This window comes from Miniopterus natalensis, chromosome 2, assembly GCF_054644295.1.
Source record: "Miniopterus natalensis isolate mMinNat1 chromosome 2, mMinNat1.hap1, whole genome shotgun sequence".
Lineage (NCBI taxonomy): Eukaryota > Metazoa > Chordata > Mammalia > Chiroptera > Miniopteridae > Miniopterus > Miniopterus natalensis.
The window spans coordinates 15,258,301-15,278,687 of record NC_142082.1 but is presented as its reverse complement, the minus strand read 5'-3'; the positions used below and the strand labels follow the sequence as shown (position 1 = coordinate 15,278,687).

At 49.0% G+C, this 20,387-nt stretch overlaps 2 protein-coding genes across 2 annotated transcripts in view; one reads left to right on the top strand and one right to left on the bottom strand.

Annotated features, from left to right (window-relative positions):
• The window catches only part of GTF2E2 (general transcription factor IIE subunit 2), an 81,724-nt gene that overhangs the window by 60,384 nt on the left and 953 nt on the right, over positions 1-20,387 (top strand). The gene's annotated exons all lie outside the window — the stretch shown is intronic.
• Positions 6,315-20,387, bottom strand: part of RBPMS (RNA binding protein, mRNA processing factor) — a 148,772-nt gene continuing 134,699 nt past the window's right edge. Inside the window, exons 7-8 of the mRNA XM_087814149.1 lie at positions 11,900-11,969; positions 6,315-6,522 (exon numbers count right to left, since the gene is read on the bottom strand). Of these exons, the coding sequence (XP_087670275.1) occupies positions 11,907-11,969 (63 nt within the window). The 3' untranslated portion in view covers positions 6,315-6,522; positions 11,900-11,906. The remainder of the gene's footprint in view (positions 6,523-11,899; positions 11,970-20,387) is intronic.

The window sequence follows — 20,387 nt, the reverse complement described above, 5'->3', positions numbered from 1 at the left end:
AGCTTCCTTCCCCCACATTCTTGGCTTGTCAGGCCTGGAATGACACCTTCTATGTCATCCCAAATTGACCACGTGCCAGGAGCCCAAGCTGTGTGTGTTGATTCCAGGAAACCATTTCTGAGGAACAAGTCACTCTATGGCTGTTCATACTTTGGAACAATTCACAGGGGACGGCACTTGGCTGCCCTTAGACTCTGGGAACTGAAGGGGCCTACAAGCTGCCAACGGCCTCTTACAGAGCACGGGCTTGGAGAGGGCCACCTTGGGAAAGCAGCCGAAATTGGATGTGGTGACAGGGCACTGAGACCAAGGGTCTGAAATCAAAGCTGCCACACTGCTTTCAGGGACTGAAGGAACAGGCAAAGGAGCATCAGCTAGGTGAAGTCCCTGTCACCTGTGCCAGCCCTTGGCTATGTGTGGTAAGGGGCCTGGCTGGCCTACTTCTGCTTTCTTCTCAGGAGCGCGCACAACCATCGTTGGCCAAGTGTATATTGCTAGTCCTGGCCTCTTCCTGGTTCCACACCCAGTTCTTGGACAATTCTCCCCACTCCTGTCAGCTTTGCTTGGGACATTCTGCCACGACCTCAAAGGCACCATGTCTAAACTCGGACCTACTAAACCTTTCCGTACCACAGCTCCTGATCACTCTCCCTGTGTCTGTCCCTGACACAGCTCTCTCTAGGATCCTGCTGTCACTCTGACATCACCATCATGGGTTTGCCTTTCTTGTTGCGTGTTTCCAACATGATTCTTCACCCATTCTGCTGTGGGCAGCAAGATGGTAATGACTCCTAACCCCGTCCCCCTTGCTCATATCTCACCAGTGCCTCCCCCAAGACCCAAATTCCTAACACATCCCTCAAAAGTAGGTCATATTCTTACTTCCTCCCTTCTGTTCTAATCCCTCTCTAGTCCTATCTTTCCAAACTCAGTATAAGCCTCGGCCTACAGGGCTTTCTCCAGTAACACTCCTCCAGGAACTCTTGCTGTCCAGGCCACTTATTTGGCTTTCACAAGGATTATCTTGGATTATTTCCCTCCCTAAAACTGTTTCCTCTTTCCTCCACCCCAGACATAGTCACTTGCATATAGTGATAATCCAGACACTTGGGCTATATGACAAATGAAACAGGAATGATGGGCCTTTAACAGGATGAGGCACTGAAACTTGGCTCCCTAGTCTTGGTAATGCCTTGGGCTGAGAGGAGACATGCCTAGGAACCCACACTGGGCTCCACATACTGGCCCAGTGGCGCTCTGAGCACCTCTACTGCGCAGCTTTGGCCCTGACGGGTCTTCTACAGGAAGCTGGCACAGGGAGGACGGGAAAGGTACCTCCAGCACTCCTGACCTCAGGGTTCTGTCCCTTTCTTCTTCGACCCCTGAGTAAGGAAGAAAGGCGGGAGGGGTTCCTGGTTAGTTCTGGCTGATTAGAAAGGCTGATCTTTTGAAGTGAAAAACCTGGAAGAGGGATGGAAGTCTATAATTTCCTGAGCTTTTCTTTCCATAACTATGTTGTGTAAATGTAATTCTCACATGGGAAAAGAATGTGTCCCGTGGCCATAGATGTTCCCAGACTGAACAGAAGGTCAAAATGTGGCTATTTCAGTCCCTGTAAACAAGGAAGGGGTTTTGCTAGGAATGGAGTTCAAACCTTGGAATGTATTAACAAGGACATTTTAAACAGAATGCAAAGACGTCCGAGAAAACAAAGCACCGTGGGGGGAGAGGGTCAGGCTCTGTTTGGAGAGCAGATTCTCCTCACAGAACCTTTCCTGAAAGGGGGCCGTCTACAGCATGCTGTGATGGGGCAAGCAAGGGAAGAAATATATTTAAAGTCTTGTTTGAGATAAGTCACAACCGTCTGAATGTGAAGACAGTGGAGAATGTATACTGGTATCTTAAGAGCATTATACAATTCTAAAACATTTCATTCTTAAGAACATTATTCAATTCTAAAACATTTCATTTCAGTTGTTCTTGATCAAAAAGATCAGTGTGTGGCCCTCAGTACTTGGAGGTAGCTAGGGGTGGGGACAATGTCAAGTCCTGGCAAGGGCTGATTTCCCGACTCAACTTTCCCCTTGGTAAGTTCGAGTCTGTTTGTCCAAGTGCCTTGTGAGCCTTTTCTCCCAGCAATAAGAAAATTCTCTATTTCCCCCCATCCATCCATCCACATATACAGATGCTCTTGGACTTATGATGGGGTTATGCACCAATAACCCAATGAAAATATTGTCAAAAATACATTTAATACCGAACATTATAGCTTTAGCCTACCTTAAACATGGTCAGAACATTTACCTTAGACTACAATTGGGCAGAATCATCTAATACAAAGCCTATTTTATAATAAAGTAGATTAAAGACATGTTAAGACCTGAAATCATAAAATTCCTAGAAAACAGCCATTAAACTTCTGACACCTGTCTTAGTGATATTTTTTTGGATATATCTTCTTGGGCAAGGGAAAAATAAAAACAAACAGATGGGACTACGTCAAACAAAAATTTCTGCACAGCACAGGCAACCACCAACAAAATGAAAACATACTGAATGGAAGAAGATATTCACCAAGGAGATATCCAATAAGGGGCTCAATATCCAAAATATAAGGAACTGGTACAACTTAACGATCCTATTAAAAAATGAACAGAAGACTTGAATAGCCATTTCTCCAAAGGACATACAGATGGCTAACAGACATATAAAAAGATGTTCAACATCACTAATCATGAGAGAAGTGCAAATTAAAACCACAGCGAGATATCACCTCACACCTGTCAGAATGGCTGCCATCAATAAATCAGCAAACAGGTGTTGGTGAGGATGTGGAGAAAGGGGAACCAGGGGGAATGCAGACTGGTGCAGCCATTGTGGAAAACAGTATAGGGGTTCCTTGAAAAATTAAAAATAGAACTACCACTCGACTGGCGGCACTCAGTGATTGAGCATCAACCTATGATCCAGGAGACTGGGGTTTGATTCCCGGTCAGGGCACATGCCCGGGTTGCGGGCTCGATCCCCAGCAGGGGGTGTGCAGGAGGTAGCCAGTCAATGACTTATCATCATTGACGTTTCTCTCTCCCTTCCTCTCTCCGAAATCAATTAAAATATATATTTTAAAAAATAGAACTACCACATGACCCAGCAATTGCACTTACGGGTATTTATCCAAAACACTAATTCGAAAAGAGATGCACCCCTATGTTCATCACAGCATTAGTTATAAGAGCCAAGACGGGAGAGCAACCTAAGAGTCCGTCAATGGATAATGGAAAAGGAAGATGAATATCTACAATGGAATATTAGCCAAAAAAAAGGGAAATCTTACTATTTGTGACATGGATGGACCTAGAGGGTATTATGCTAAGTGAAATAAGTCAGAGAAAGACAATACCATATGATTTCACTTACATGTGGAATCTAGGGAACAAACTGATTATTGCCAGATGCGAGGGAAGTTGGGGTGATGGTGAAGGGATTAGGTACAAATTGGTGGTTACAAAATAGTTATAAAACAGTCATGAGGATGTAAAGTGCAGCATGGGGAAGGAAAATAGTAAATACTGTAATGACTACGGTGTCAGGTGGTTATTAGACTTCTTGGGGTGATTACTTTGCAATGTACAGGGTGGGCAAACAGGTTTACAGTTCGTATGGAAAATACAATTAATACAAGAATAAACTGTTTCATGTACTCACAACTGTAAACCTGCTTTTGCCCACCCCTGCATATAAACCTTAATTACTGTGCTACATACCTGAACCTAATTAATATTGTATGTCAACTGTAATTGAAAATAAAAGTTGTAATGAAGTGCTCAACCTCATGTAATTTACACAAAAATACAATATCCAAAGAACACTGGCAACACAGTATGTTGCAGAATACTGACTGTTTACCCTCATGATTGTGTGGACCACTGCCCCGCCCAGCATCACGACAGTATCATCATGCCACAGATCACTAGCGCAGGAAAAGATCAACATTCAAAATCTGAAGTGAGGTTTCTACTTACTGAATGCATATCACTTTCATACCATTGTAAAGTCAAACCATGATAAGGCAGGGACCATCTGTACTTGACTTATTAACTAATACCGCCCCCCCCCCCAAAAAAAAACTAAGAGTTTCTCTAACATTTACTCATTTTTTACAAAAAGTCAGATAAGGAATATTCCCCTCCATCCAACTCCCAATAAACAAGGGACGTCATATGACAAAGGTTTTCAGTAAGAGTGTTTTGGTTTTCATTTTATACTTGTCAGCCTGATTTTTTCAAAATCAAATGCTGATATTAATTTGTAATAAAAAAGACTAGTTAACATTTAAGCGGGTGCATGCATACTCTATAGTCTCCAGGGAACAGTTCCTGTAGTTAGACTCCTTCCTGTTCTAAAGACACTCCCCTGCCACAATAATCAGCAAGCTGCCTAGCCCTGAGGCAAGAGGCCCCCCTCCCCCCAGGCCTATCTACTCTCCAAGGGCAGGCCTTACACAGTGTCCTCTTGATACCAGATTTGGGAAGAGGAAGGCCTCCACCAACTCGTTCTTATAGCCCCTGGATGGCCCAGGAACTGGTAAACCCACCCTGAACATGGCTAGTGCTGAGGGTACCCCCTGCCCCACTATTTCAGGCATATCTGCTGCCCACCCAGGACTAAGCCCCAGTTCTCTCCCACATCTTGTCTTCCTCTCATCACCAGGCCCTCCCAGTGTCTGCATGAAGTCACCACACACTCCAGCTGTTGCTGCTTCCTGACTAGGCTCATCTGCACATGCCCTGAATTACTGCACTTAAAAATCATTATTCTAACCTGCTTCCAAAAAATTGTATGCATGACTTTTAATTGGTCTTTAAGCTTCCCCAGAGGAGGGGAAAAGACAAAACCTTGTCTTTTAAAAAAGCTTTGCTTAGTGATAGTAAGAATATCGTCGGCATTGTTACAAAAGGAAAACCTAATAAATTAGGCAGCTGTGGAATTAGTGGGATAACACCACTGCTCTGTGATGTGGAACATTTACCTGTTAAGTTTGGTTAGTGTGAGAAACACGTCAGTAGGAAAAAGACCCCAGTGCCAGCAGCTGGCTTCTTGTCCAGGCAGGGGGACTGGGGGGGGGGGAGACTGGGGGTGCAGGCCACAGAACCCAGCAGGAACTGAGTGCCCGTACTTCTGAACAGGGACCAAAGGGTACTATTCTCAACACAAAATTGCTTAAGCACCAAAAATGTGGCATTGACCTCCTTGGCCAGAACTGCCTGGTTCTCTGTCCTTAGCAGGAATCTCACCCTTTTTCTGACTCATCTTTTCTGTAGAGGCCCCTCGTAGAGATGAAATTTGCCACCTTATTTGGGCTGAGACATAACCACTGTCAGCCTGTCCCTGGCATCCTGCTGTTCTAGGCCAAGCTTTCCAGAGACTGGCGGGCAGGTCACCTCTTGGGAATGCTATGCTATTGTTTTAAGACTACACTCACTGCTGGAAATAGATGAACTGAGAAGTGACAACTGGCGCTGACTAAAAACATGGACAAACCACCAAAATGATTACCCATAGAAAAGCCCGGCAGTCTGGAGAATTCAGTGAGAATCCTGTACCATTCAGTTATGCCCAAGGCAATCACCGTTTCCAAAGAGGCTCCTAAAAATGTCCTCAAGTCATCAAGAATGGGCTGCTTACCCCGGCCAGTGTGACTCACTTGAGCATCAACCTATGATCCACTAGATCGAAGATCGATTCCCGGTCAGTGCACATGCCTAGGTTTCGGGCTCAATCCCCAGCAGGGGGTGTGCAGGAGGCAGTCGATCAATGACTCTCTCATCATTGATGTTTATCTTTCCCTCTCTCTTCCTCTCTGAAATATGTGTGTCTGTGTGTGTATATAAAGAAAGGGCTGCTTTATATTCAGGTAATTGGATTAGTAAGTCAGGAGGAATATACATACTACATCTGAAAAAGATTTCCACCCAAATGGTTAATTTCCCAAAAAGGCTTAAGGGCTTTAGGGAAAGTGTCACGTGTCCGTAATTCCCTGAGGTGGAGTATCTCATTCAATGCTGCTGCTGGGTGAGGTGCTGATGGCCTTGGCCTTAGCCTTACATGAGTGTAGCCGACCTAGAATGCCTGTGGTGACAACCAAGCACTGGGCAGCCTTCTCTTGGAAGGCAGTGGTTAGAGGAGGTAAGGAAGAACCCGCCCCTGACCCTGAGAGCGCCACAGCAGCATGTCCCAACTTAGAGCTCCCCCTGGAGAGGTGTAGCACCCAGGCTGCTGAGCCCCACCCCTGGGACCTGGGCTTCCCAGGTGATGCTGGCTGAGGGTCCGGCCACACTGGTCCACACTGTTGTGCCAGCCCCCACCCCAGGACACGCTGCTTCTCCCAAGGCCTATTCTGCCTCTGACTGAAACTCACCGGCGTGCTCCAGTTTTGTAGAACAGCTTGAGAACAGTAGCCACCATTGAAGATTTCATTAACACCCACAAGACAGAGTGCAGCCACCATCACACACCTGGAGCCTGGGTGGAGAAAGAGATCACCCATTACTCAAACCTGCTAATGGTGTGCAGTCATCTCCACCCCCGGTCTGTCCTGCTGCTAGGGTTCCTTGGGCCTTTAAGACCAGCCTGTCCTGAGGGTGAAGAGCTGAGAGAGTCAAAGGCAAAGGGACCAAAGGCCTCTGCTGTCGAGCTAAGCACACACCACTTGAGAATAAACTTGTATCTGGCATGAAAAGCTCACACCCAGGACAGCCAGCTCAGGGAAGGCCCGGGGGTGGAGTGTGGCTCCCTGGCACGGAGGCCTGAGAGAAGGGCATCTGGAAAAAAGTGTGCGTCACACGTTCACTCGAGTATGAGGGTGTAAATCACCTGGGGCAGAGCGGCACCAGGGATTGCCTTTCCCGTGGGCTGGGTCCCCAGGACTGTCTGAAGCCCTGCTAAGGAAAGGCACAGGGCCCAAGGTACCCCGAGAAGAAAAGCCCGAAACCTAACCAGCACCAGGGCCTTCCCAGACCACAATGACAACTTCGGTCAGCCAGAGGCCACACAATCAGTTGTCTTGGAGAACCCTGTGGTGCCACGGGCACCACTGAGCTCAACTTTACTCCAAGCACCTCCTGGAAAATAAAACCCAGAAACATACATTTGGGAACATATCCTTCTGTTCCCTAAGGTCTGAGAATTTTTAAAGAAGGTGCAGAGACCCCGCAAATAGCAACTTGTTAACCCTCTTCCTGCAGGCAAGGCGACCTGAGCCAGCTGGGTTTCATAGAGTTCCTGGTGTCAAGGAAGGAACCCCAATGACTCTTTTTTTCCACCAACAGTTCTCATATTTTCATCCTGGTCAGCACTGCTCTCCTGTGCACACCCTAAAGGTCTCCCCAGTTTTCAGGCACAGGAAGCTGGCCTCCAGAAGGAGGACCCATGGCACTCGGGGTTCCACCTCGGGAATTCTGGGTAAGGTTGAAGGAAAGATCACTTTCCTAGGACATGTCAGAATTAAGAAAAATGTTTCCCCCAGAATTTCACTATAAAAACATTAAATGATGAAGTGATTCTAGTTTCCTAGTAGAAGGTTATTTCAGGACAGGAAAGTACTCATCTTTGCAAACAGAACTTACCAGCTTACCCAACCCCTCTCACCCTTTCCAAACTTGCCAAGAGCACTGGAGGGAGAGAGAGGAAAGGGAGGGAGCACCCCCAAGCAGCAGCAGCAGCAGCAGACCTTTGGGGCTGCATTTGTAGGCTGCCTGCCTTTAAGAAAGGCTGAAGATTCCCCTCAGTATGACTTAGGACTAATGAGTTAAGAGTCTGGGAACCCTAGCTGTCACCCAGCTGCTCTCTGCCCAGTTATCACATCAACAACATGTGTCCACACACCTGTGCTCAGCTGGTGTGCAAAGAGAATGCACAGGCCAGAGTCCACAATAGAAAGACCCTGGAGATGACTCCCCAAAGAACGTAAAACACCGGAGGGAAGTCTGAATGTGTTCATGTTTAACTTTATGGTGAGCACAGGGGCCTTATGAATTCCCACAGTCAGCCTAGTGGGACAGACAATGAGCCTGAGGGTTGGGGGCAGAGGCTTCAGTAGGTGGCCCTGACCCGTGACTGTTCTTCAGCAGCTGCTCTGGGACTCCATGCTGGGACTTAACACATGGCTGCCCTCTGAATTTTTTCCAGGGACCAGTCAGGCAACTCTCCTGGTACATATCATATATAGGTACCACAGATCTCCCAGCCAGACTCACAGAAAATAACAGGCAAAGTGGCAGAATCCCAGCTCTCACTGCATTAGGCTGTCATAAAGGTCCTGGTTTGAGCTAAACTCAGTAAATGCTTGTGTGGTTAGCAGACGTCGTGTGTTACTTTACAAAGCCTGGAGGACTCAGCAGCGGTTGGAAGGGGCTCCCACCAGTTACTAGCAAGGGGCAGATTCTCAGGCCTCTCCCTACTTTATAACTCAAAAGGGAAGCAAAAGAGACTCCAAGGTTCCAGGGGATCAGCACCAGGCTCCTCATCCGGACAATGGAGAAACTTCAGGGAGGGGCTGATGCGCATGTGGGGAGAGCTGCAGGGGCTGCCTGGGCCTCCCTGCTCCCTGCCGTGCTCCAGAAAGCCTCACCTCACCTCAGCCTGTGGTATTTCAAGCCCATTTACTTAGATTTAGCGGGGGGCGGGGAAGCAAGAAGAAGAGGGTTAGTGAAGTGAAATTATTCTCTGAACTTTAGCAATAAAGTGAGGTCTGTTCTGAACAAGGAGCCCATGTAAGTCTGGGAAAACTTTGGGTTCGAAGGGTGTCGGGCTGCCGCCGCCGCCTCTGCTCCATGTAGAATGAAGTGCCTGCCAGCCCATCACATCCACCCTCTTACCCTGCTTTGCTCTTTTCCCCTTAGTGCTTCTCACCACCCAACCTGTGTTCATTTTAGTATGTTACTGCCCATCTCCTCCCCGTTACAGAATGTCAGCTCCATGAAGGCAAGGATTTTGTCTGCTTCTGTTCACTGCTGTGTCCTCAGCACCCAGAGAGTACCTTACACATTGCAGAGGTTCACTGAGTATTTACTGTGTTAATGAACTTAAGTGTGTTATGGAGACCCTGGTTAATAGAAAGGGAAATGGCAAATCAGTGGTTAAGTGCCACCTTGGTTTCGTGGCATGCTGCACCGTGAGAGCAAGGTGTCTAGGTCTCCTCTAGGGAGAAGGCAGGGTGATGGCAGAAGCCATAGCAGCTATCTGGGCCACATGAAGACCTTTCCTGCTCCGACATCCAGCATCTGGGGTTCCCCTGATGTTGGCTCTCTCCCCAGCCAGAGAGCAGGCCATCCTGCCCAAAACTGAACATAAGGAAAAACAGCAAGTTCTGGATTATCTCTTGCCATGTCCTCTCTAATTTGGTGAGGCTGAACTACATGTGCTTATGATTTTTATGCTGTGGTCTTGGTCATGGCCAGGGAATTTTCATGAGTCCTTAAAGAACCCTTCCCACAACCACCCAACTCCTAACTCCTCACGTCCTGACTGCTGACATCTAGCTGAGCCTCCGGGTTGTCTCACTGACCTCTCTTCTAATGTCATTACTTCCTCAACCACCAGCTTATCCTGAATGCCAGATCTACATTTCATCATATATGTATGAACTCTTTCATGTGCTTCAGAATTTCAAGTTATCTCATCCTAGACACCTCCAGGAAAATATTGACCAGCCTCTGAACACTGAGACATAAATGCACTGTCACCGAAGAGGGAGGTGCACGTGAACAATGGACCTACCTCACCCTGGCAACAGAGCATCCCCTAGGGCAAAATGAAAGGCTTTCTGAATAAAGAAGGGCTGAGGATACAGAAGTGAAGTTTAGAAATTAATTATGAGTGTATGGATATGGAGCATGGACTTAGAAAATCCTGGACCTAACGGGCATTAAGTATACCTCAAAACTTAAAAGTGGTACTTTCAGGGGGAAAAAGTTTCCCCTAACCAGTGAACTTAATAGTAAAATATTTTAAAGAATACTTTAGGTATTGACCATGGACTGCTGACCTTATTTTTCTAAGAAAGGACATTTACTGTTTCATTTAAAAAGGGTATCTGAACATCCCCCCCCCCCCCCCCCCCCCGGCGGAGAACCCAATTTCAGAATAAGGGACAAATACCATCAGCTTTAAGAAAGACTGTGCTGCATTTCCTGGTCTCCCCCATCATCGTGGATAAGGGAAAAGTAGGAAGATGACCACTAGTCCAAGACATACATATACATACACATACAGGGGTGGGGAAAAGTAGTGTAATAGTTGTGAGTCCGTGAAATAGTTTATTTTTGTATTATTAATTATTGGGTTATTTTCCATACAATCTAAGACTACTTTTGCCCACCCTGGTATTATGAGTGCCACTGGTGTAGGTTTTGGGTAAGAGGTTAAAGCACAGTTTCCTAAACTGTGCTCTATGTAAAATGTTAGTTTCCTAAGATTCAATTTTTAAAAAAGGGTTCCCTGGTCTCAGTTTAATTTGGAAGTATTTTCACCTCAGAATAGAAGCTTTCCAAGAAAGCTGCTATTTTCCATACAATGTAAGCCTACAGTATGACCCTAGTGTCTGCATTAGGTACACAACTACTTAGCATTTCTAAGTGGATGAAGGTCTGGTCCATCCCTAGTCTCATTTTTCTTCCTGTTTTGTGAGGGAAGGATCCAGACCAAGGGAAGGTTGACTGTAGAACCAACCCTACCACTTAAAAGACTTCGCTTTGGGATAGACTCCCTAAATTCACTCACCAAATTAGAGTTCAAAGTAACAGTGCTTTGTACTTAACAGAAATGCAGTCAAGATACTGAATTTAAAAAGGCATTTGGAATTTTTATAGAAATTCTACACTTACAGGAAAAAAGTTCATTTGCTAGTTCTCTGAAGCAAGGTTAGGCCTAAGATAAAATGGCACAAATATGCCAATTTAGGATATTTTCCCCCCTCAAGATAAGAAACATTTAGGAAAGAACACTGGAAACAGCCACACCGCCTGCCTTCCACACAAACATCAGGCATTTTAGAAAGTCTAGAGCTTGCTTGTGGAGGAGAGACTGTTCCAGGACACGACCTCTGCTGGCCCACAAGCTAGATCCAGGCCTGTACAGAGACCACTTCCTGCAAATCCCTCAGACTGCTTACCGACCCCTCCCAGGGCTCCACAGCTTGCTGGTCCTGGGACAGGCCCTAGCAAACACATAAGACATTTCCCCTTTATCTGGAGAGGTCACACCAGTCCCCCCCATCCACCCTGCCATGTTCTATGTAATTCTTTGGGGCCCACCATGTGGCGCAAAGGGTGCCCATGGTCTTGCCACCACCCAAGACGTGCTTCATATGTGAGTACCCTTAATAAACTTGACATTCAATACTGAAGTTGTCAAGCCTCTTTTCTGGGTCTCAGCCCGGGGAGATTTTACACACATTACCCACAGTTGTAACATGCATACGTGTGCGCAGGGAAGTTCTGATAAAATCTAAGACTCCCATAATGAACTGCTGTACATTTTAGGTGATTATGCCCGTGACTCAAGGAAGGTCTTGTTTGGTGCTGGCAGATGAACCACGATGACACAGTGAAATTCCCTGACACCTGTCCTACAGAACCTGGCATTGACTGCTGACTGATGAAGAGGGAAGGCCAGGACTCAGGTTTTAAGTTAGACTCAAGAGTAGTGGCCCTCACTTTTCCCTCAACCCCAGGTGACAATCTCGTGGAGGAGACGCGCGCTGCCACGGAGTTCTCCCAGTGAGTTAAACAACAGACAAAGGCAGGGCGGGAGGTGTGGGTGCCAGGGGAGGATGAGAATTGCCAGGTCACTGACCGTCTACCAGGCACGTATCACAAGTGTCATCAAAACCAGTACTCACGTAGTATTCAGCAGAACTGACGGGACTTCCAGCCCTGAGAAGTAGCCTCGGAGGGAGGGATCCAGCGCATCTGGAAGAGATGTGGGGAGAAGGCTGTGAACCAGGGCTCCTAGCTGCCGGTCTCACTGCTCAAAGAGCACCCTGCTGGGCTCCACCCCCTTCACTGTTCAAGGAGGTGCCCACTCATACCTGCCCAAAGGCACTTCTCCCCCAGTGGCTGAAAAGCATCAGAGCAGTGTCCCAAGAAACCTTCCTCACTCCTTTGTGAATGCAGAGGCTGAGCTCGTGGGAAAACACCCACCTCAAGGAGCCTCGATCCCCCTCCTTTCAGAATAAATAGCGTGGCAAGGCTGAAGCCTGGTGACCCCCCCTTTCTGCACTCACTCAGCAACCCCAGGCTGGAGGACAGGCTGCCTAAGGGTTTTCCCAGCTGCATGTGGACACATGGATCTGCTCGGATGAGGAAGGGACAGGTCGTGACACCACCTGTGCCAATGGTCTGGGCAGGACTGGAGATTCTGTTGTTCTTTCAGAAAAAGGGCCTGGCTTCTTGGCATTATGGGGTGTCTGGTACCCTCTGCTCAGAGGGACCCATAGCCCCAGCTCTCCCATTAGGTTTCCAAAGAGGAAGGCCAGCCCCAAACACAAATAGACCAAGTGATGCTTCGTCCACTTGGCAGAATGTTCCTGGTCTTCTACTGAGGAAAATGTTAAAAAACAAACAAAAGGGCAGTGTACTTTGGCTTTAACAAACGTCCGTCTATTGGCAATGTCAGGTTTGTTCCTAAGCCTTTGGACAGAGGCAAGAGGAGCACGTTCATGGCGCTCCTCTGCTTACACTGAGGAGGGGTGGCTGTCCATCACCCCGAAGAGCAACGGGGAGCACTGCTGGGAGCAGGGGAGGCAGAGCCAATTACAACGCGGGGTGGGGGCTGCAAAGAGGGCTGGGTGCCCCTTGGAGGTGGCACTCTCCAACATGGCAGGAGAAAGATCGCTTTTACCTGGGTTTGACCTAAACCATTTTACCTGAAAATGTTTCCGGAGTAGAATGTGCTGCTGGGAGGAATTTAACCCTAACAGAGCTACTCCAGTGGTTTAAAAAAATACATTTTGCAGCAGACACCCTTCCTCCCATGGCATCTCAGACCCCCGGTATGAACACATGAAGCAGCACTCAGGCTGAAATGGGTGCAGGGGCTGCAGCCTGAGCAGCGACTCTGCAGAACCCAGGGGGCCCTGGGGCATTAATGAGAACTCCCGCCTCCTCTCCCCTGGTTTTACAGTCAGGGAAGTCGGCTGAGTCCCGGGCATTCTGAATGATGTCCCCATGGTCACAGGGCCCAGGCTCACTAGCTCTCCAGATACGATTCTGAAGCTAAGAATGGGTCCTAGAAAAGTCCTCAGAGTTCCCTTCCAACCCACGGGCCTCCCCCAGAGCGGCTATTTCCTGTCTGGCTGCCAGTGCAGGGCGAGGGACTGTACTCCGAGACTCTCTTCCAGCCTGGGTAGAGGTGTCTGGTCTCACTCACTCGGGACCATGGATGCATTTTAAGCTCTGCCTACATGAGGAATCCACCTCGGGGAACTCGTCGGGCCAGCTGTGCATTAGGGACCCTCTGAGGGACCACAACAGATTTTCTAGAGTGGGGCCCCGTGTTGTGAGAGGGCAGAGCTGGATTCCTCAGGAGCCACCAGCAAGCACTGAATCTCATAAAGGCAGGGACAGAGTTGTTTCAACACACAGAGCAATTAAGGGGACATGGGACCAGAAACTCTTTGCATGCAGGTAGGCTAAAAAACAAGTCATTTTGGGAATTTAGGGGTGTATGCAGGGCAAAGGAGAGAAACAGAGTGGCAATGTGGAAGGCAGGAAGACCAGAAAGGAGAGCGAGGGTGGAGTACAGGGGAAGGGGGGAGGAGGCAGAAGGGAAGAGAGGAAGACAGACACACAAAGAAAAAACGCGTACCTACCCATGGCTATGGCTTTATGCATCTGAATCCACTTGCTCACTAAGCAAAGGGCAGAGTTGGAGCTGCCTTCCTGAGACAGGTGGTAAAGGGTGGGACAGGGCACAGCCCTGTGGCAAGTGAAGGACTGGGAACCTAAACACAGTGGGCAGGGGTCTGTGTGCACCGGAGTTGGGGGGCGCGTGGTGGTGGCGACTGGTGCTGCCTGGGTGTGAGGCCGGGGTGCCAAGCCCACGAGGCCAAGACACGATGGTGTTTCACAGAGGAGACAGGAGAGCCGCAGGTGGATGGCATGGCTGTTTCAGTGCAGGTGGCTGAGGGAAGGGAGCCTCATCTCCCACACCCCCGCTCCCGGCTCTCTGATCACCTCTCTCGCACTCCAGGCTCTTCCACCCACACAGCCCTCACATTCGCTCAGTCACACGGGGCCTGCAGTAGTAGTGGGACCAGAGCGCTAGTCAGCTTCGAGCTGTGGGTCCAGAAAAAGCTGTGCTCAGCTGAGCTGAGGTGACGTTGGCCTGCTGGCTGATTCTCAGGGAGGACGTGGAAGTGGTGGAGTAAAGACAGGCCCTGAAATTCAGCACTCTTGTGCCTCAAGGCTTCTCACCGCAGCACTGCAGACGCCCCAAGGCTGCCGCCTCTTCACTGCCTCCAACGCGCAGCTGCGCCCACCGTCCAGCAGAGGGAAGTGTCCCGGGGCTGGGCCAGAGCTTCTCATCAATGTTTCACACAGAGGCAGCAGGGCTCATGGTGAAAAACTGGGGTTCAGGCAGCTGGCCCAGGTGAACAAGCTGTTTTGTGCTACTCACTGCTGTCCTCTGGGAGGGAGGAAGGTTTAACCCTTACACCCACGTGGGCTGCTTGTTCTGCTGTGGTTTTGGCCCAGGTTGCTGGTGGCCACTCCCGGCTATTGTCTAGGGGCTGCTTTAAGTGCGCCGCAAACACTGGGGGTATCCACTCTTCCCTGACTCCTGCTCTGCAGACATTTCAACAGGGACTGAGGCTATGCAGTTGACCTTCCATGTACGGCAATGATCCGTCTGCAGAAAAATGCATGTGTGCTCACCCACACGAACAAACTCCCACTCAATCCTGCAATACGATTCAAGGGGCTCCTGACGTCTCTGTAAGAACCTCTAACATAATATCTATAACCCAGACTATGCTGATTATTTTCCTCTGTACCAGAGACCGCTAAGCACATCGAGTTGCAACATTCCCTAAGTGAATAGGCAACAAGAAGGCCCTAGGCCACGGGCACTTCTCCACTAGAACTTAATGACAATAACAGTCATTACTAGTACAATCCAGGGGCCACAATGCTGGGCATTCTACTATCACATTCTTCAGAAGAAACGCTTTTCTAAAAGGCGTGCAGTGAGGTCTTTAACACCTCGGCATGGTCCAGCTCCTGTGACTGATGAAAGGTTGGAGAGGAGCAGGAGAGCGCCCAGCAGAAATAAAGTGGAATGCTAGAGAAAGTAGGAAGTATCCATAAAAATAACACCCATCCTCTTCCATGTACAGATGAGGGAACTAAGGCCCAGAGGATTAAAATACATACAGACTTCACTTTCCCAGCAATGCTGCCAAGGACAGGAAGACTCTGCCTGGTCTCCAGGGTGGAGCCCTGCCTGGCCCACTGGCCTGTCAACAGTGGTCTGTGAGCACAGTGTGCGGCACTGCCAAGAGTCATTGTTTGTACTGTACTGTCTGCTTTACATCACCCACTTGCCTTTGGAGATAATCAAGAAGTGCTTACCAGGTGCCTGGCACAATTATGGTAACTGTTATTAATAAATACCCCTGGGTTTAGCCATTTTCTTCTCTGTGGTTCTCACAGTGTGGTACCCAGATCATCAGCATCACTTGAGAACACAACAGAACTGCAGAAACTCTAGGGATGGAGCCCAAACACCTGCACTTAACAAGCCCCCAGGTGACAACAATGCACATGCTCCAGTTGAGAGACACTATCCTTGAGTAAGGTGTCCAAGCACATGGCCAGAGGATCAGAAGAGGGGCTCCACAGTCAAATGGCTTGGGAGAAACACAGTCTCCCCGCAGCAGATCAGACACACCTGCACATAAAGGCTGACAAGTTCCAAAAGAAAGAAACCTGTTGAAGGGGATCAAACCCTGGGTTCTCCAAGTTTATCTGACCACAGAATCTTTTTATTATGTAACAGATAATAACAATTGTGGGTGTTGAGACATGTTGGTCTCGAAGGCCCCTTGTAGTGGTGGCATTTGGTGGATCCAATATAGCATCCGGGTGTCTAGTTCCTAACGACACTAATCAGAGCTGGAAGATCACCAGGCCAGCTGGCGCCCCAAATGTCCAATCTGTAAGGAGCGGTGAAGATCTGCTTCCCTTTCCTAATGCAGATGCTGTACCTGCATGCTCATTTTCCACCCCACATTCAGAGCCAAGCTCTCAGGCAGGCTGCTACCACCGCCCCTCAGAGCCCTGAATGTCCTGCTGGCTCTTCCAACACGGAGCCGACTGCAGCAGCCACTCTCATAGGCTCATAGTCAACTGTGTCCCACTCACTCAAGAGGACTGTCGCTCTTGAGCATCACAAATAAAGCTGGTCAGGCCCCACAGCAAACTGCTGAAGGCTGACAGGCTAAGGGAGAGACTGCCAAGCCAGATGCATATACTCTGATCCAAGAAACTCCAAACTCACCAGAATAGACTAGTGATGATTTGCAATACAATAAAGATGAGCCTCTTTATGGGACTAATTACAGGGTTCTTTTAAACAGCAACCCCCCCCCCCCCCCATTCCTAATAAAACATTCACCAAAATGGGAAGAACACTAGTCAGGAATTTGTTTCAAGAAATGAGGCCCACTGACTATCACTCTGTAAGGAAGTTTCACCCCCCCCCCCCCCTTTCCTTCTGCCCCCTTCCCTAACAGACACAGGGGGCATGAAATGCAATTAGCACTCTTCATTCACTACCTGTCTGGCTTCTACTATTCCTTGCCTCAGGCAATAGACAGGTTGCCCCTATCTAGGCAAACGTCAAGACTTACATGAATTGGTTCAAAAGTTAAGTCTGCCATCTTTTCTTTTTTTTGATTGATTTTTAGAGAGAGGGGGAGGAAGATGGAGAGAGAAAGAGAGAGAAAAAGAAACATCGATGTGAGAGTGGAACATCAATCAGCTGCTTCCTGCATACACTCCACTGGGAATGGAACCAGAAACATTTTGGTGCATGGGACAATGCTCAGCCGAGTGACATTGGCCAGGGCAAGTCTGCCATTTTATTCCTGGTCAACCATGCTGAAGGCCACCCTGCAGCCCAGCCCTGTGCTCCTGCAAGCCTCCCAGTCACAATGGTGGACACTGCTGAGATCTAAGCCTGGGCAGGAACGAGATCTAGACCCCAACCACATGGCCCTAGGCCAGTGAACACCTCCTGCTAAGGCCAGTCAAGGCTGGGCTTAATTAAACATAAGCCCTCAGGGATAATTCTCTCTCCTGGGCTTTTAGACTCTTTTCCTGTCTGAGCACAAGCTAGGCTCTTATTTCCAGACAGGCATGTGAAATGTGCTCAGACATCCCAGAAGTTCACTCAAGACACCACTCGAGTCGAGGGCACCCAGGCGTGTAACACCCTATGTCAGATTAAGTCCATGGTGGTTGCCTGTCATCCATATTTAATTTTGTCAGCCTGTTAATTTTTAACTCTGTTTGCTGTGGAGGGCCATTAGAGGTCCCCAGGAGCTGAGCTCGGTGAAGCGAGAACTCTGTGGTGGTGGATGAGGCTTGAAGCCGGGCTGCCCCACTTTCCCATCCTGTCACTGGGCTCTGGCCTTCCCCACCAGCAGCACAAACTCTGAATAAAACATGATCCCATTTGGAGCTGATTTTCCTTTTGCCTGTCACAACTGGTTTCCTTCAAGGAGAAGTTCACTTTCTTTTCATGAAGGCTACGTTTTATAATTCTGAAGTTTCTTTGTAGCCTCAGTTTTGTTTGCAAAGCAGTTAGAATTCAAATACTTTCAGATGCTATCTGGGTGACCAGTCCTACGAAATGAGATCTAAAACCCTGGGTAGATGGCTGGCCACCTGCCTGAGCCTCCCCTCCACACACACCAGCCATAGCCACCATCAAGTCTCACAAAAAGAGGACTATTTTAATAATTACTCGTCTATGCCAAGCATTTTCCTCTTTCCCTCAGAATCATCCCATTAAGTAGGTGTTCATTCTTCCTCCTTACAGGTGAGCAAACTGAAAGCTCAGAGATATGAAAAGCTTGCCTATGATCCCAATGTTAGCAGAGTGGGTGGAAATCATCATTAAAATGGAGCCTCTTTGAATGAAAAGACCGAGTCCCTACGAGATGTCGTGCTGGGCCCTCTGCACATGCTACTGTGGTCAGACCTCGCCTTTGTTAACAATCCCTGCCTGTCAGAAGTGGGCTCACTACCTTACTTGTAGGTGTGACTCACTGAGGCTCAGGGATGGGCTCTTATAGCCAGTGAGGTCCAGGAACACAGACCAAGGATCTAGGAAGTTTAGTCTCACAAAGGACAAAACAGAACATGCTTGAGAAACTCGGAAAACAGTGTGCCCATGGAGGCCACCCTGCAGCCCCCATCAGGGGAGGCCCACTTGAGCTGTTCTCACATGTTGGGATCAGCGACCCCAGATGGTCACAGCCTCAGGGAACTGGCTGTTTTCGGAACAGTACTGCCAAAGGCTGCCAGTGTGGGCAAGCTGGGCCTCAGGACCTGCAGCTCTGGCGAAAGGCACAACTATCCCAACAACACTGGATGAATGACTGAACTGCTTCTGAGAGACCAGTGAGGACAGGGAAGACATCAATGTCTCCCACTTCCTTACTTCTCCAAATACCAAAACGCAGAGGGAAGGGACGGACAGGACAGACAGGGCGGAGAGGGTATTTGCTCAGCTAGGAGTAGGATCCTTGGGGTTCAGCCACAGGACCATGAAGAGAATTACAAGGCACAAGATGTAACTCCACCACCTGGGAACGGGGTTGGTGGAATCCTAGTGGGACTGCGGGAAGAATAAGCCAGAAAGCCCGGAGGCAGGAACAGCCGGCTGGCTTTCTCTGACCCAGTTCTCCGATAGGAAAGCAAGATAAGGCAGCAGCTGGAAAGTTCAGGGCCAGCGGGTGAGTAAAGCAAAATACAGGAACCGCTTGGTCTATGGGAAGTCATCTGTTTCCCGCTGTTGATCCATTTCTTGTCGGAGAATTTTCTTCTGGCAGGCATGTTGGCCTGGCTGTGGACAGACTAGCCCGGGGGGGGACAAGTTCTCCCATTACTGCCACACTGGGGCAGAGACCAAGCTGCTGGATGGCAGCTGCTCTGTGATGCTGGATGCCAAGGTGCTCTGTCACTGCTCCCTCCCTCACCTTGCTCCATCCCTCGTTCATTCTTCCCAGCCTCTAGTCTTCCTTTGGCTGCAGCCATAAGGCCCTGGCAGCCCTGCTGGTGTTGTCGAGACGTGCAGACCATCCTCAGTGTTGAAATGTCACAGATTCGTGGGTGGCTGGTCCTGGGCTTCGTTCTTTGTTGAAAATTCACATGCTCCCTAAAAGGCCAATGTTAACTAAGCCCTTACTGTGAGTCTCACACATGGGCTCATTAGTCCACTGACTGAAGCTGAGAGAGGCTAAGGTAAGTGTTCAGTCAGACACACAGCTTACAAATGGCAGAACCTGGGACTGGCCAGCCTGCACTGTTACCCGTGTTACCACGCAGACTCAGCTCCCCTGAAGGGCTTGTGCCCAGCCTCACAAAGCAGGCGGGGAAACAGCCCAGAGCAGGGCACTGGGAAAGGCCAGGGGCTTTGGGATCCTAATGACTGGGAGACGCCCCACCCTGTGCTCACATTGCCCAGCCTACCTGACCCGTCTCCTTGGGGAGTTAAGCCAGATTCTCCTAGGTGGCCAGACACCGAACAAAATTGGAAACTAGATAAAGCTGGCACCTTTAGGAGCACCAAGGGTGCTTTCTCCTCACAGTCTGTCCTTCAGAGCTGCAGATTTAGACAGAAAAGTAAATGTCAGAGGGTTAATACTTTCATTTATATATGAAAACAAAGCCTTGGGTTGAACAACCCCCGGGCAACTCTGCAGTCCTTCAGATCAGTGTCCAGCCAGACTGTCCCAAGCCCTGGGCTGCAGGAGGACCACACACCTTTGGGAAAGCCAGGCCTCAAGGACTAGAATGGCAGAGCATTAAGAGCTGATGATATCTGTGATGCTCAGAAGTAAGGCCCAAACCTCAGGACTCCTCCCTCACCTTTGAGAGGTTGGTTGGCAGGAAAGGTGCTGAACCTGCCTCTCCTGGGTCCCAGAGACAGCTTTATTCACAGGTCCCCTGCAGGACCAACTACCATTACAGCACTGGCCACTGCCTGTGAACGGAGGGGGAGCTGGAAAATAAGAGTCCCTCTATGAGTCCCAGCAGGTGTGTGTGTGTGTGGGGGGGGGTAGGTACATTGCTGCCAGGCAGGTGGGGCTGTGTGCTCAC